Raw genomic sequence first — 16,331 nt, 5'->3', positions numbered from 1 at the left:
AGGAGACCGGAAGAGGACAGAGGAGACCGGAAGAGGACAGAGGAGACCGGAAGAGGACAGAGGAGACCGGAAGAGGTGGAAAAAGAGGACAGAGGAGACTGGAAGAGGTGGAGGAAGAGTACAGAAGAGACTGGAAGAGGAGGAGGAAGAGCACAGAGGAGACTGGAAGAGGAGGAAGAGGATAGAGGAGACTGGAAGAAGAGGAGGAAAAGGACAGAGGAACCTGGAGAGCGATGAGGAAGTGGACAGAGGAATATGTCAGCAGTTCTCTGAGAATACAGGAGCACTCGGCGATGCTGACCGTTCCTGATTATTGAGCGGGTTGGGGAGAAGGCATAAGACAATTGTTTGTCTGAACTATCTAATGTGTATAAGGGGCCATTAGTCGTCATCACACAGCTGAGGGTTTGTCACAATTAGTGCAGGCCATTTTCTGTGAGTTACACAACAGACCAGCAGAAATCTCCTGTTCCGCAGGTTTGTTATAATGTTACAATATGTCCTTTATCACTTTCCACTCAGTGTTGTTTCTTGGCCCATCCGCTGTGTGAGCAGAACAAGATGGTACCGATTACTATCAGCAGAGATCTTGATTATGGTGAAACGGGTGAAAACAAATCGTATTAGAAATCTGCAGAACTTATAATGATACGACGACCGGGATCCAGAGGGTGACGATCTGTAAGAGGAGCAGGGGGCAGAGCAGTGGGTGACGAGGGGTTAATCCGCCGCGCACCTTGTCTTTGCAGTAGTCGCACAGGTCGTTTGAGCCGATGAATATGGTGACGATTTTCCAGTCCTCCTGGAAGTTGATTTCCTGGGAAGATACAAAAAGGTTGTGACAAGCGCCGGCCCGAAACCGGCAGAATCGCTGGAGGAGACGGAGACGTACCGGCAGAAGCCGCAGGAGGTCGATCAGACGCCGCACCTGGTCCGGTAGCAAACTGCAAAGAAGCAGAAGACGAAGGACTCACACCGCCAGCTCCAGGAGAAAACTGCTTACATAGCTGAGGGTCTGTTACAATGTGTTCAGGCACAGCCGCAGTGTCACGGGGTTACCGCCACAGGTTGGAGCCAGGAGACCTCAGCGCTGGAGGGCTCCTGCTTCAATTTCGAGAAGAAGCACTTCTCCTTCATTTTAAATGCATTTATTTCTTCCAGCAGAACAGGGGTTAAGCGGCCATGTTGGAATTCCAGGTGCTCACAGCTGAGCTTGGTTAGCCACTCCCTTTCCCTTAATAATCTGTGCTCTGATACTAAGTCCTTGTCAGAGCTAGCACTTGCTGCATGGCTAAAGGAGAGTGAGGAGTTCTATGAGAAGTGTTGGAGGAATAACTTGTGACAGTTGCCTGATTTGTATGCGTGGTTATTCCTTATCCTTCTCCATTTTGGTTTATCCCCCTACTTACACACCTCGGTGCTTCCCTCTGTTACATGTCAGAGAATATTTCATGTGCCTGGAGTTTTCTATTTATCCCTGTCTGTGTTGCCTTGTTTGTCGCTTTGGTGTACTACGGTGCACAGTAGCGCCTCTCTTCCCCGGGTGGGGGAGGAGAACTAGCGGAGGGCTAACTCAGGAGTTAGTGCGAAGGCGGAGGCCTCAACATCCTCACCTTCAGAGGTATCCTGAGGAATAGGGGGAGCTAGGGCGCCCCCTAGTGTCATGACACGCAGAACTGACAGATTATTATGGATCACTTTCAAGTTGTGTACACTGATACCAAGTAACAAAACTTCAGCTGTGGAAAATAACAGATCGGCACAGCTTAGTCACTGGATGTAAAAAGAACTAATTACAACCGAGAACAAGATGGCTGCACCTGTTGTACCCACCAGGGGAAGACCCCCGGCTGCCCACAGTGACAGCTCAGAATATGCCAGAAGATGCCTCCTCCCGCCCCTCGAGGAACATGGTGCCCCCTCCTATCAAGATGCGGCTCCTCCCCCAGCTCCTCGCGGTGCACAGCGCCCCCTCCTGCTCCTCGCGGTGGACAGCGCCCCTCCTGCTCCTCGCGGTGCACAGCGCCCCCTCCTGCTCCTCGCGGTGCACAGCGCCCCCTCCTGCTCCCCGCGGTGCACAGCGCCCCCTCCTGCTCCCCGCGGTGCACAGCGCCCCCTCCTGCTCCCCGCGGTGCACAGCGCCCCCTCCTGCTCCCCGCGGTGCACAGCGCCCCCTCCTGCTTCCCGCGGTGCACAGCGCCCCCTCCTGCTTCCCGCGGTGCACAGCGCCCCCTCCTGCTCCCCGCGGTGCACAGCGCCCCCTCCTGCTCCCCGCGGTGCACAGCGTCCCCTTCTTTGTGGTGCACAGCGCCCCCTCCTGCTCCCCGCGGTGCACAGCGTCCCCTTCTTTGTGGTGCACAGCGCCCCCTCCTGCTCCCCGCGGTGCACAGCGTCCCCTTCTTTGTGGTGCACAGCGTCCCCTCCTGCTCCCCGCGGTGCACAGCGCCCCCTCCTGCTCCTCGCGGTGCACAGCGCCCCCTCCTGCTCCCCGTGGTGCACAGCGTCCCCTTCTTTGTGGTGCACAGCGCCCCCTCCTGCTCCCCGTGGTGCACAGCGCCCCCTCCTGCTCCCCGTGGTGCACAGCGCGACCTTCTTTGTGGTGCACAGCGCCCCCTCCTGCTCCCCGTGGTGCACAGTGCCCCCTTCTTTGTGGTGCACAGCGCCCCCTCCTGCTCCTCGCGGTGCACAGCGCCCCCTCCTGCTCCTCGCGGTGCACAGCGCCCACTCCTGCTCCCCGTGGTGCACAGCGCCCCCTCCTGCTCCCCGTGGTGCACAGCGCCCCCTCCTGCTCCCCGTGGTGCACAGCGCCCCCTCCTGCTCCCCGTGGTGCACAGCGCCCCCTCCTGCACTTACAGGGTGTTGGCTCCGGTCACCGCGAGGTTCAGTCCTGCGTCCTCCAGGGCGGCCGGTCTGTAGCTCAGGGTGCTCCTTTTTCCAAATCCGACAAGATGAGGGTTAAAATTCTTGAGAATATCTAGAAAATAAAGGACGAGTCGTCAGGATGATCGGGAGCGACGGAAGAAAGCGGGTGACGGCCGGGCAGGAGGCAGCGGGAGCGCGGTCAATGTACTCACTGGGCAGCGTTATGGTGTCGGACAGGTTGCCGTAGCCCCCGATACTGCAGGAGAGATGACAGTTACTATGACGACACGCCGGCTGATACCCTGGTCACCCCTCTTATACTATGGGGGCACAGGGAGCAGTCACCCCGGGTCCTGGGCGCTGAGGCTCCTCTGCTACATAACAGCACTATACCCGGCACCGGTCTGGCATCAGGGCACAGGAGCCCCAGCGCAGGCACATGGCGGTTAGCAGATGGTGACCAGCAGATGGTGACCGTCACACGGCGCCCGGCACATGGTGACTGGCACACGCCGCCCGGCACATGACGCTTAGCAGATGGTGACCAGCAGACGGCGCCCGGCACATGGTGACCAGCACACGCCGCCCAGCGACCAGTAGATGGCGCCCGGTCTCCTCCTACCTCCAGGACAGCTGCCGATACTCAGTTGGGATTTCTAATATGTTTGTCGCATTTGCACCAATTGCCGCCTGTAACAAAAGAGAGATCAGGACGGTCCAGACTGGGAGGACCCCCGTAGACCCCCTGTGCCTTCATACCGTCAGCGAGTCCCCCAGGGCCGCCACGATCTTCACGTCTCCCGGTCTCACGCGGTCGGCTGCAGAAAAAGTACCAGACAGCATCACCGCCGCCCGCGGGGAATCCTGGGCTCCCACCTCGGTATCTGGGGGTCGCACTAACCTGTGGTCGGGGGTTCAGGGGAGGCCGAGGTGTCTGGACAACCAAACCCTCTGTCGTCGCGGCGCCATCCTGTGGATTTCTCAGGAAATTGCTGCAAATCATAAGAAAAAGGAGAAATTGCTGACGGCCGAACTCTGGCGACAAATTACTGCAGGTAAAACGCCGCAAGGACGGCAAGAGGCAAAACGACCTGACCGCATCCTCACAGCTGATGGGTTGTTACAATGTATCAGTGCAGGCAAAGCACTGACGCACTGACAGCCGGCAGAGATCTTAACAAGGGCGGGCACCGATCGCAGCGTGGAGGGAGAAGTCACCGACGATGCAGGCGACGAGGAGACGACAATCATTACCTGCAGCCCGAACTCCGACACCTGACGCTTCATCCCGTCCATGTAACTCGCCAGCCAGTCCAAACCTGCAGAGCATCGACAACCAGGTCACAGGCCTGGGTGTAATAATCTGCAGGATACATCACTATGCACGTGTCAGGGGGTGGAGGAGCAATGTTCTGCAGAGGTCAGTGGTGTAATAATCTGCAGGATACATCACTATGCACGTGTCAGGGGGTGGAGGAGCGATGTTCTGCAGAGGTCAATGGTGCAATAATCTGCAGGATACATCACTATGCACGTGTCAGGGGGTGGAGGAGCAATGTTCTGCAGAGGTCAGTGGTGTAATAATCTGCAGGATACATCACTATGCATGTGTCAGGGGGTGGAGGAGCAATGTTCTGCAGAGGTCAGTGGTGTAATAATCTGCAGGATACATCACTATGCACGTGTCAGGGGGTGGAGGAGCGATGTTCTGCAGAGGTCAATGGTGCAATAATCTGCAGGATACATCACTATGCACGTGTCAGGGGGTGGAGGAGCAATGTTCTGCAGAGGTCAGTGGTGTAATAATCTGCAGGATATATCACTGCATGTGTCAGGGGGTGGAGGAGCGATGTTCTGCAGAGGTCAATGGTGTAATCTGCAGGATATATCACTATGCACGTGTCAGGGGGTGGAGGAGCAATGTTCTGCAGAGGTCAGTGGTGTAATAATCTGCAGGATACATCACTATGCATGTGTCAGGCGGTGGAGGAGCGATGTTCTGCAGAGGTCAATGGTGTAATAATCTGCAGGATACATCACTATGCACATGTCAGGGGGTGGAGGAGCAATGTTCTGCAGAGGTCAGTGGTGTAATAATCTGCAGGATACATCACTATGCATGTGTCAGGGGGTGGAGGAGCAATGTTCTGCAGAGGTCAGTGGTGTAATAATCTGGATACATCACTATGCATGTGTCAGGCGGTGGAGGAGCGATGTTCTGCAGAGGTCAGTGGTGTAATAATCTGCAGGATACATCACTATGCATGTGTCAGGGGGTGGAGGAGCGATGTTCTGCAGAGGTCAGTGGTGTAATAATCTGCAGGATACATCACTATGCATGTGTTGGGGGGTGGAGGAGCGATGTTCTGCAGAGGTCAGTGGTGTAATAATCTGCAGGATACATCACTATGCATGTGTCAGGGGGTGGAGGAGCGATGTTCTGCAGATCTGTAGAGGTCAGTGGTGTAATAATCTGCAGGATACATCACTATGCATGTGTTGGGGGGTGGAGGAGCGATGTTCTGCAGAGGTCAGTGGTGTAATAATCTGCAGAATACATCACTACGCATCTGTCAGGGGGTGGAGGAGTAATGTTCTGCAGAGGTTAGTGGTGTAATAATCTGCAGGATACATAACTATGCACATGTCAGGGGGTGGAGGAGCAATGTTCTGCAGAGGTCAGTGGTGTAATAATCTGCAGAATACATCACTACGCATCTGTCAGGGGGTGGAGGAGTAATGTTCTGCAGAGGTTAGTGGTGTAATAATCTGCAGGATACATCACTATGCATATGTCAGGAGGTGGAGGAGTGATGCTCTGCAGATGTGTAGAGGTCAGTAGTGTAATAAGCTGGATGTATCACCATGTACCTATAGGTAGAGGAGCGATGCTCTGCAGACACTTACCAGACACCTGGTGCAGGTAGAAGCAGCAGACGATCAGCGTCACCCGTGTCGCCCCCATCTTCATCTCCACATGGCAGGTGCAGTTGTGGGCGGGCGGCTCCGGGTGATGGCACAACTGAATATACAAAGTCCACGGTGACGGGCGGGCGATTCGCTGTTTGGGACTGGCACTCATCATCCGCCTGGCACCGCATCTGCAGTTATTGCCCCGTTATCAGGAGCAGGAACGACTTATTGTGGCGTCAGCACAAACCCGCATAACGGCAGGACGGATCCTGGGGGGCACAGAGCAGGATAATGGAAGCCCCTCACGCCCCATCACAAGCCCGAGCGTCCATGCACACGGCTGTATCACCAGTCTGCAGCCCGGCGGGCACACGCCTCCGCGGCCGACCAAAACATGGCGGCGTTTCATCAGACACCGTACCGGATACATAAGGAAGCGTCACCTCTAATGCAGCTACGCACACCGACACCGCGCAGCGCCCAGCGAGGCCTCGTTCACATGTCCGCGTCTCCGGTACGTTACAGATACCACATGGACCCATTATAATCTATGGCGCTGTTCACATGTCCGCTGTTTACCGGCATCACGGATGACAGGGACCAATACAAGTCTATGGACCACGAACACCTCGTACAGCGCACGGACGGCAGCAGTGTATGTGTGCATCCATGTGCTGCAGAGGGGTCCGGGAGGGAAGACGGGGGGGGGCAGAGGGGTCCGGGAGGGAAGACTGGAGGGCAGAGGGGCCCGGGAGGGAAGACGGGGGGGGGGGGGGGGCAGAGGGGTCCGGGAGGGAAGACTGGAGGGGGGCAGAGGGGTCCGGGAGGGAAGACTGGAGGGCAGAGGGGCCCGGGAGGGAAGACGGGGGGGGGGGGGGGCAGAGGGGTCCGGGAGGGAAGACTGGAGGGGGGCAGAGGGGCCCGGGAGGGAAGACGGGGGGGGGGGCAGAGGGGCCCGAGAGGGAAGACTGGGGGGGGCAGAGGGGTCCGGGAGGGAAGACTGGAGGGGGGCAGAGGGGCCCGGGAGGGAAGACTGGAGGGGGGCAGAGGGGCCCGGGAGGGAAGACTGGAGGGGGGCAGAGGGGCCCGGGAGGGAAGACTGGAGGGGGGCAGAGGGGCCCGGGAGGGAAGACGGGGGGGGGGCAGAGGGGCCCGGGAGGGAAGACTGGGGGGGGGGGCAGAGGGGCCCGGGAGGGAAGACTGGGGGGGGGGGCAGAGGGGCCCGGGAGGGAAGACTGGAGGGGGGCAGAGGGGCCCGGGAGGGAAGACGGGGGGAGGGGGGGGGGGCAGAGGGGCCCGGGAGGGAAGACTGGAGGGGCCCGGGAGGGAAGACTGGAGGGGGGCAGTGGGGCCCGGGAGGGAAGACTGGAGGGGGGCAGAGGGGCCCGAGAGGGAAGACTGGAGGGGGGCAGAGGGAAGACTGGAGGGGGGCAGAGGGAAGACTGGAGGGGGGCAGAGGGAAGACTGGAGGGGGGCAGAGGGAAGACTGGAGGGGGGCAGAGGGAAGACTGGAGGGGGGCAGAGGGGCCCGGGAGGGAAGACGGGGGGCAGGGGATGGGGAGATCGGTCAGGGTGTACAATACATGCAATGCAGGAAAGTGCTGGGTCGGCTTTTGCCCTGGGAGGACTCTCTGTTATCAGCACCTTCTCCGGGATGGACCTTACACCATCCCTGAACCTTGTCCGAGGCTCTGATAACACCCGGCCCGCGGCCGCGCTACCAGGAAAACACAGAACATCCACGTTCCTTTTCTGATTTTATTACTTAAATAAAACTCACAAGCCAAAGTGAACGATGACACCCCGAACCACGGACCACCCTAGCGGTGCCGCTCGTCCCACTGGACAGAGTTCAATATTTTCATCTGGGAGGGCGGCCGTCACAGGATCCTCTGGCTGCTCCTCATGACAGAAGACGTGGAGGGCAGACAAGGAGAAAGGACGGAGGGAAATCTGAGCGCGGAGGAACGTGGTGTCCATCGTCCACAGAGCCGCTCACCGCTGCCATCAGCCGGCGTCACTGATCGGCAATATGACAGGAGCCTCGCAGGCCGAATAAGAGACAGCCTCATCTCCAGCCCATAGGGGGCAGAAGACTCAGCCCCTCACTATACAGACCGCAGGGTACTGCCTGGCACAGTGGGGTCTTAGTACTGGCAACGCGGCAGGAAGGAACACGCTGGGGTATAGGACACCGAGACTCAGGCAAAAGGCGAGAAAAGTTATTTTTCTTCTTGGAGTTTCTGCTGCATCCGAAAAAACAAAAGGGGAGAAAATGGCGAAAAATACTCATTTAGAAATGGTGGCTGATGAAAACAAAGGGGTCCGCCGCACAGAGGGGCCCACCCCTACCCATACTCAGATAATAAAAAACACCAATCATGGATGGGTAGTATAGATCACACAGTGTGTGTAGATATAGGTATGATGTATACCTCCTGTTAGTTACTACCCTATATGGACTAAATGCGACTCCATCGCCAAAATATAGAACAACCACCAAAGAAAAAAGCGAAGACCGAATCAACAATTCTATAGCAAAAAATAGTCAATGTTTATTATGATACAAAGATCAGACATACACAGAGATCGCCCCCTGACGAAGGGAACAACCGAAACGCGCGTCGGGGCGCCTCTCTCGACATGTGCCTCCCTGTTATGGACCCCTAACAGTGTTATTGCCCCCTGTGGATTACATGTGGATACTGGAGAGTTGCGATAAGCATACAATGGGGACATCCATGCTCCCTGTATTCATCTAGTGCACCGCACGTGACAATAGCAGTAGTTAATAGGAGGGTGATATGGTGGATGATTTCCACATGTATCCACTATACATCAGTGAGGGTAATCAGCATATATAGTATCCACTTCAATGCTACACTTGTAATCTACACATCAGATATGATATAATAAAAGTAAATATATAGGATCTGTGTTTGCTTTGGATTACTTACATTATGGGTCCTTTGATGGGGTCACATGTGGAGAGGGCTGTTGTTGATTTGATTTTATTGTCCTTTTTATATTGTTGTACTGATCTCTGTGTATGTCTGATCTTTGTATCATAATAAACATTGACTATTTTTTGCTATAGAATTGTTGATTCGGTCTTCCATACTCAGATAAGCAGCCTGTGAGCAGGTTGGTGGGGAGCGGACCCTCCAGTAGTGGCCTCAGCGGGACGGCCGGGGGAGCGGTGGCTGTCACCAGCTGCAGATATTGGGGGGGCTTTATAAAAGCTCATGTTTTGGCCCAATAATAAAGTAAACTCTCCCTGAAGAGGGCGGTGATGATCCGACGAGCCCCGCAGACGAGGTCCGGCGAGTCCCGCAGACGGGGTCAGTAATAAATAGTGGAATTCCTCTACAATCCGCTGAGTGAAACGTTCACAGCGAAGAAGACGGGGAGAGCGGCACTGATCCTGGGGTCACCCAGAGTCACCACGTGGGGGCAGTGTCCTGGGCGGACAATGGGGTCCGCAGCGCTCCTGGAAGCCGTCGTGTCAGTCTCTCTTCGCAGGACCGGTGATGTCACTGAGGCGGCGGCTGCTCCTGCGCTTCCTGCGGTGGCTGCGCTTCTTGCGGTGGCTGCGCTTCCTGTGCAGGGTCCTGCGGCGCTGCTCTCGGTGCTGGTGTCGGGGGTCTCAGGATGACCTGGGGTTGCCTCTGCCGATAAGCAATGACGGTCCCGAGCAGCAGAGCTATGATGGTCATGAGGTAGAGGTCCCACTCCGGTCCCAGCAGCTGATCCAGATCCACCTGCGACATCATCTCCTTCACCTGATCAGAGACAGACAAGAGGTCACAAGAAAAGTCCGCAGGACCCGGCGCTGCGCTAGAGGGGGAAGCCCCCCGGGCGAGGGCCCGACATCTCACAGAAGTGTCAGCAGGTCAGGTGCAGGGCGGCATGCAGTGAGGGCGCACACGGGCAGCATGCAGTGAGGGCGCACACGGGCAGCATGCAGTGAGGGCGCACACGGGCAGCATGCAGTGAGGGCGCACACGGGCAGCATGCAGTGAGGGCGCACACGGGCAGTATTCTGAATGGGGGGCAGCATGCAGCGAGGGCGCACACGGGCAGTATTCTGAATGGGGGGCAGCATGCAGCGAGGGCGCACACGGGCGGCATGCAGCGAGGGCGCACACGGGCGGCATGCAGCGAGGGCGCACACGGGCGGCATGCAGCGAGGGCGCACACGGGCGGCATGCAGCGAGGGCGCACACGGGCGGCATGCAGCGAGGGCGCACACAGGCGGCATGCAGCGAGGGCGCACACGGGCGGCATGCAGTGAGGGCACATGGCCGGTATTCTGAATGCAGGGCAGCACAGGTCTCTGCCGGAGATGAAACCAGTCGTCGGTAACGGCCCGTCCATATTTCAGCCCATGTACCGGGGAGACACATGTTGTGCTAAAGCTCGAGCCGCTCACCACAATATACAGAATATTACACACAGATCACTCGCTCCGCACTTACATTCAGCTCCTGCAGGAACTGCAGCGAATACAGCAAACCGAGCTTACAGAGAGCGAGGAAGACCGGGACCTGCGCATCCGGACTCGCCTCAGCCGCCATGTCATAAAACCGCTTAGCGAGGTGAATGTCCTGAGGAAGAGGAGAAGAAGACGCTGAAGAAAACAACCAAATCCTGCAGATCACATCATAAGCAGCAACGGCACTTCATCAGACATTACTGATCCTGTATTATACTCCAGAGCTGCACTCACTATTCTGCTGGTGCAGTCACTGTGTACATACATTACATTACTCATCCTGAGTTACCTCCTGTATTATACTCCAGAGCTGCACTCACTATTCTGCTGGTGCAGTCACTGTGTACATACATTACATTACTGATCCTGAGTTACATCCTGTATTATACTCCAGAGCTGCACTCACTATTCTGCTGGTGCAGTCACTGCGTATATACATTACATTACTGATCCTGAGTTACATCCTGTATTATCCTCCAGAGCTGCACTCACTATTCCGCTGGTGCAGTCACTGTGTACATACATTACATTACTGATCCTGAGTTACATCCTGTATTATACTCCAGAGCTGCACTCACTATTCTGCAGGTGCAGTCACTGTGTACATACATTACATTACTGATCCTGAGTTACATCCTGTATTATACTCCAGAGCTGCGCTCACTATTCTGCTGGTGCAGTCACTGTGTACATACATTACATTACTGATCCTGAGTTACATCCTGTATTATACTCCAGAGCTGCACTCACTATTCTGCTGGTGCAGTCACTGTGTACATACATTACATTACTGATCCCGAGTTACCTCCTGCATTATACTCCAGAGCTGCACTCACTATTCTGCTGGTGCAGTCACTGTATACATACATTACATTACTGATCCTGAGTTACCTCATGATCAGTAATGTATGTACACAGTGACTGCACCAGCAGAATAGTGAGTGCAGCTCTGGAGGATAATACAGGATGTAACTCAGGATCAGTAATGTAATGTATGTATACAGTGACAGCACCAGCAGAATAGTGAGTGCAGCTCTGGAGTATAATACAGGATGTAACTCCGGATCAGTAATGTAATGTATGTACACAGTGACTGCACCAGCAGAATAGTGAGTGCAGCTCTGGGGTATAATACAGGAGGTAACTCAGGATAACTAATGTAATGTATGTACACAGTGACCCCACCAGCAGAATAGTGAGTGCAGCTCTGGAGTATAATACAGGATGTAACTCAGGATCAGTAATGTAATGTATGTACACAGTGACTGCACCAGCAGAATAGTGAGTGCAGCTCTGGAGTATAATACAGGATGTAACTCAGGATCAGTAATGTAATGTATGTACACAGTGACTGCACCAGCAGAATAGTGAGTGCAGCTCTGGAGTGCAATACAGGAGGTAACTCAGGATCAGTAATGTAATGTATGTACATAGTGACTGCACCAGCAGAATAGTGAGTGCAGCTCTGGAGTATAATACAGGATGTAACTCAGGATCAGTAATGTATGTACACAGTGACTGCACCAGCAGAATAGTGAGTGCAGCTCTGGGGTATAATACAGGAGGTAACTCAGGATCAGTAATGTAATGTATGTGCACAGTGACTGCACCAGCAGAATAGTGAGTGCAGCTCTGGAGTATAATACAGGAGGTAACTCAGGATCAGTAATGTAATGTATGTATGCAGTGACTGCACCAGCAAAATAGTGAGTACAGCTCTGGAGTATAATACAGGATGTAACTCAGGATCAGTACAGGATCAGTAATGTAATGTATGTACAGTGACTGCACCAGCAGAATAGTGAGTGCAGCTCTGGAGTATAATACAGGAGGTAACTCAGGATCAGTAATGTAATGTATGTACAAAGTGACTGCACCTGCAGAATAGTGAGTACAGCTCTGGAGTACAATACAGGATGTAACTCAGGATCAGTAATGTAATGTATGTACACAGTGACTGCACCAGCAGCATAGTGAGTGCAGCTCTGGAGTATAATACAGGATGTAACTCAGGATCAGTAATGTAATGTATGTATACAGTGACTGCACCAGCAGAATAGTGAGCGCAGCTCTGGGGTATAATACAGGATGTAACTCAGGATCAGTAATGTAATGTATGTACACAGTGACTGCACCAGCAGAATAGTGAGTGCAGCTCTGGAGGATAATACAGGATGTAACTCAGGATCAGTAATGTAATGTATGTATACAGTGACAGCACCAGCAGAATAGTGAGTGCAGCTCTGGAGTATAATACAGGATGTAACTCCGGATCAGTAATGTAATGTATGTACACAGTGACTGCACCAGCAGAATAGTGAGTGCAGCTCTGGGGTATAATACAGGAGGTAACTCAGGATAACTAATGTAATGTATGTACACAGTGACCCCACCAGCAGAATAGTGAGTGCAGCTCTGGAGTATAATACAGGATGTAACTCAGGATCAGTAATGTAATGTATGTACACAGTGACTGCACCAGCAGAATAGTGAGTGCAGCTCTGGAGTATAATACAGGATGTAACTCAGGATCAGTAATGTAATGTATGTACACAGTGACTGCACCAGCAGAATAGTGAGTGCAGCTCTGGAGTGCAATACAGGAGGTAACTCAGGATCAGTAATGTAATGTATGTACATAGTGACTGCACCAGCAGAATAGTGAGTGCAGCTCTGGAGTATAATACAGGATGTAACTCAGGATCAGTAATGTATGTACACAGTGACTGCACCAGCAGAATAGTGAGTGCAGCTCTGGGGTATAATACAGGAGGTAACTCAGGATCAGTAATGTAATGTATGTGCACAGTGACTGCACCAGCAGAATAGTGAGTGCAGCTCTGGAGTATAATACAGGAGGTAACTCAGGATCAGTAATGTAATGTATGTACACAGTGACTGCACCAGCAGAATAGTGAGTGCAGCTCAGGAGTATAATACAGGAGGTAACTCAGGATCAGTAATGTAATCTATGTACACAGAGACTGCACCAGCAGCATAGGGAGTGCAGCTCTGGAGTAAAATACAGGATGTAACTCAGGATCAGTAATGTAATGTATGTACAAAGTGACTGCACCTGCAGAATAGTGAGTACAGCTCTGGAGGATAATACAGGAGGTAACTCAGGATCAGTAATGTAATGTATGTACACAGTGACTGCACCAGCAGAATAGTGAGTGCAGCTCTGGAGTATAATACAGGATGTAACTCAGGATCAGTAATGTAATGTATGTACACAGTGACTGCACCAGCAGAATAGTGAGTGCAGCTCTGGAGTGCAATACAGGAGGTAACTCAGGATCAGTACAGGATCAGTAATGTAATGTATGTACAAAGTGACTGCACCAGCAGAATAGTGAGTGCAGCTCTGGAGTATAATACAGGAGGTAACTCAGGATCAGTAATGTAATGTATGTACATAGTGACTGCACCAGCAGAATAGTGAGTGCAGCTCTGGAGTATAATACAGGAGGTAACTCAGGATCAGTAATGTAATGTATGTACACAGTGACTGCACCAGCAGAATAGTGAGTGCAGCTCTGGAGTATAATACAGGAAGTAACTCAGGATCAGTAATGTAATGTATGTATGCAGTGACTGCACCAGCAAAATAGTGAGTACAGCTCTGGAGTATAATACAGGATGTAACTCAGGATCAGTACAGGATCAGTAATGTAATGTATGTACAGTGACTGCACCAGCAGAATAGTGAGTGCAGCTCTGGAGTATAATACAGGAGGTAACTCAGGATCAGTAATGTAATGTATGTACACAGTGACTGCACCAGCAGAATAGTGAGTGCAGCTCTGGAGTATAATACAGGAGGTAACTCAGGATCAGTAATGTAATGTATGTACACAGTGACTGCACCAGCAGCATAGTGAGTGCAGCTCTGGAGTATAATACAGGATGTAACTCAGGATCAGTAATGTAATGTATGTATACAGTGACTGCACCAGCAGAATAGTGAGCGCAGCTCTGGGGTATAATACAGGATGTAACTCAGGATCAGTAATGTAATGTATGTACACAGTGACTGTACCAGCAGAATAGTGAGCGCAGCTCTGGAGTATAATACAGGAGGTAACTCAGGATCAGTAATGTAATGTATGTACACAGTGACTGCACCAGCAGAATAGTGAGTGCAGCTCTGGAGTAAAATACAGGATGTAACTCAGGATCAGTAATGTAATGTATGTACACAGTGACTGCACCAGCAGAATAGTGAGTGCAGCTCTGGAGGATAATACAGGATGTAACTCAGGATCAGTAATGTAATGTATGTATACAGTGACTGCACCAGCAGAATAGTGAGCGCAGCTCTGGGGTATAATACAGGATGTAACTCAGGATCAGTAATGTAATGTATGTACACAGTGACTGTACCAGCAGAATAGTGAGTGCAGCTCTGGAGTATAATACAGGATGTAACTCAGGATCAGTAATGTAATGTATGTACACAGTGACTGCACCAGCAGAATAGTGAGTGCAGCTCTGGAGTATAATACAGGAGGTAACTCAGGATCAGTAATGTATGTACACAGTGACTGCACCAGCAGCATAGCGAGTGCAGCTCTGGAGTAAAATACAGGATGTAACTCAGGATCAATAATGTAATGTATGTACACAGTGACGGCACCAGCAGAATAGTGAGTGCAGCTCTGGAGTATAATACAGGATGTAACTCGGGATCAGTAATGTAATGTATGTACACAGTGACTGCACCAGCAGAATAGTGAGTGCAGCTCTGGAGTATAATACAGGATGTAACTCGGGATCAGTAATGTAATGTATGTACACAGTGACTGCACCAGCAGAATAGTGAGTGCAGCTCTGGAGTATAATACAGGATGTAACTCGGGATCAGTAATGTAATGTATGTACACAGTGACTGCACCAGCAGAATAGTGAGTGCAGCTCTGGAGTATAATACAGGATGTAACTCAGGATCAGTAATGTAATGTATGTACACAGTGACTGCACCAGCAGAATAGTGAGTGCAGCTCTGGAGTATAATACAGGAGGTAACTCAGGATGAGTAATGTAATGTATGTACACAGTGACTGCACCAGCAGAATAGTGAGTGCAGCTCTGGAGTATAATACAGGAGGTAACTCAAGATCAGTAATGTAATGTATGTACACAGTGACTGCACCAGCAGAGAAGTGAGTGCAGCTCTGGAGTATAATACAGGAGGTAACTCAGGATCAGTAATGTAATGTATATACACAGTGACTGCACCAGCAGAATAGTGAGTGCAGCTCTGGAGTATAATACAGGATGCACCTCAGGATCAGTAATGTAATGTATGTACACAGTGACTGCACCAGCAGAATAGTGAGTGCAGCTCTGGGGTATAATACAGGATGTAACTCAGGATCAGTAATGTAATGTATGTACACAGTGACTGCACCAGCAGAATAGTGAGTGCAGCTCTGGGGTATAATACAGGATGTAACTCAGGATCAGTAATGTAATGTATGTACACAGTGACTGTACCAGCAAAATAGTGAGTGCAGCTCTGGAGTACAATACAGGAGGTAACTCAGGATCAGTAATGTAATGTATATACACAGTGACTGCACCAGCAGAATAGTGAGTGCAGCTCTGGAGTATAATACAGGATGTAACTCAGGATCAGTAATGTATGTACACAGTGACTGCACCAGCAGCATAGCGAGTGCAGCTCTGGAGTAAAATACAGGATGTAACTCAGGATCAATAATGTAATGTATGTACACAGTGACGGCACCAGCAGAATAGTGAGTGCAGCTCTGGGGTATAATACAGGATGTAACTCAGGATCAGTAATGTAATGTATGTACACAGTGACTGTACCAGCAGAATAGTGAGTGCAGCTCTGGAGTATAATACAGGATGTAACTCAGGATCAGTAATGTAATGTATGTACACAGTGACTGCACCAGCAGAATAGTGAGTGCAGCTCTGGAGTATAATACAGGAGGTAACTCAGGATCAGTAATGTATGTACACAGTGACTGCACCAGCAGCATAGCGAGTGCAGCTCTGGAGTAAAATACAGGATGTAACTCAGGATCAA

General features: G+C 52.0%; 2 protein-coding genes across 2 annotated transcripts in view; both read right to left on the bottom strand.

Annotated features, from left to right (window-relative positions):
- LOC141152805 (phospholipase B1, membrane-associated-like) overlaps positions 1–6,097 on the bottom strand; it is a 40,481-nt gene extending 34,384 nt beyond the window's left edge. The window contains exons 1-9 of the mRNA XM_073637458.1: positions 5,770–6,097; positions 4,117–4,181; positions 3,764–3,854; positions 3,622–3,680; positions 3,485–3,552; positions 3,075–3,118; positions 2,854–2,974; positions 893–944; positions 737–817 (exon numbers count right to left, since the gene is read on the bottom strand). Coding sequence (XP_073493559.1) covers positions 737–817; positions 893–944; positions 2,854–2,974; positions 3,075–3,118; positions 3,485–3,552; positions 3,622–3,680; positions 3,764–3,854; positions 4,117–4,181; positions 5,770–5,947 — 759 coding nt within the window. The 5' untranslated portion in view covers positions 5,948–6,097. The remainder of the gene's footprint in view (positions 1–736; positions 818–892; positions 945–2,853; positions 2,975–3,074; positions 3,119–3,484; positions 3,553–3,621; positions 3,681–3,763; positions 3,855–4,116; positions 4,182–5,769) is intronic.
- A 1,426-nt stretch (positions 6,098–7,523) lies between these two features.
- The window catches only part of SEL1L (SEL1L adaptor subunit of SYVN1 ubiquitin ligase), a 38,149-nt gene continuing 29,341 nt past the window's right edge, over positions 7,524–16,331 (bottom strand). The window contains exons 20-21 of the mRNA XM_073638088.1: positions 10,254–10,382; positions 7,524–9,557 (exon numbers count right to left, since the gene is read on the bottom strand). Coding sequence (XP_073494189.1) covers positions 9,309–9,557; positions 10,254–10,382 — 378 coding nt within the window. The 3' untranslated portion in view covers positions 7,524–9,308. The remainder of the gene's footprint in view (positions 9,558–10,253; positions 10,383–16,331) is intronic.

Source organism: Phyllobates terribilis, unplaced genomic scaffold, assembly GCF_046119375.1.
Source record: "Phyllobates terribilis strain yellow unplaced genomic scaffold, ASM4611937v1 Scaffold_7__3_contigs__length_470593459, whole genome shotgun sequence".
NCBI lineage: Eukaryota > Metazoa > Chordata > Amphibia > Anura > Dendrobatidae > Phyllobates > Phyllobates terribilis.
This window is presented reverse-complemented; position numbering and strand designations above follow the sequence as displayed.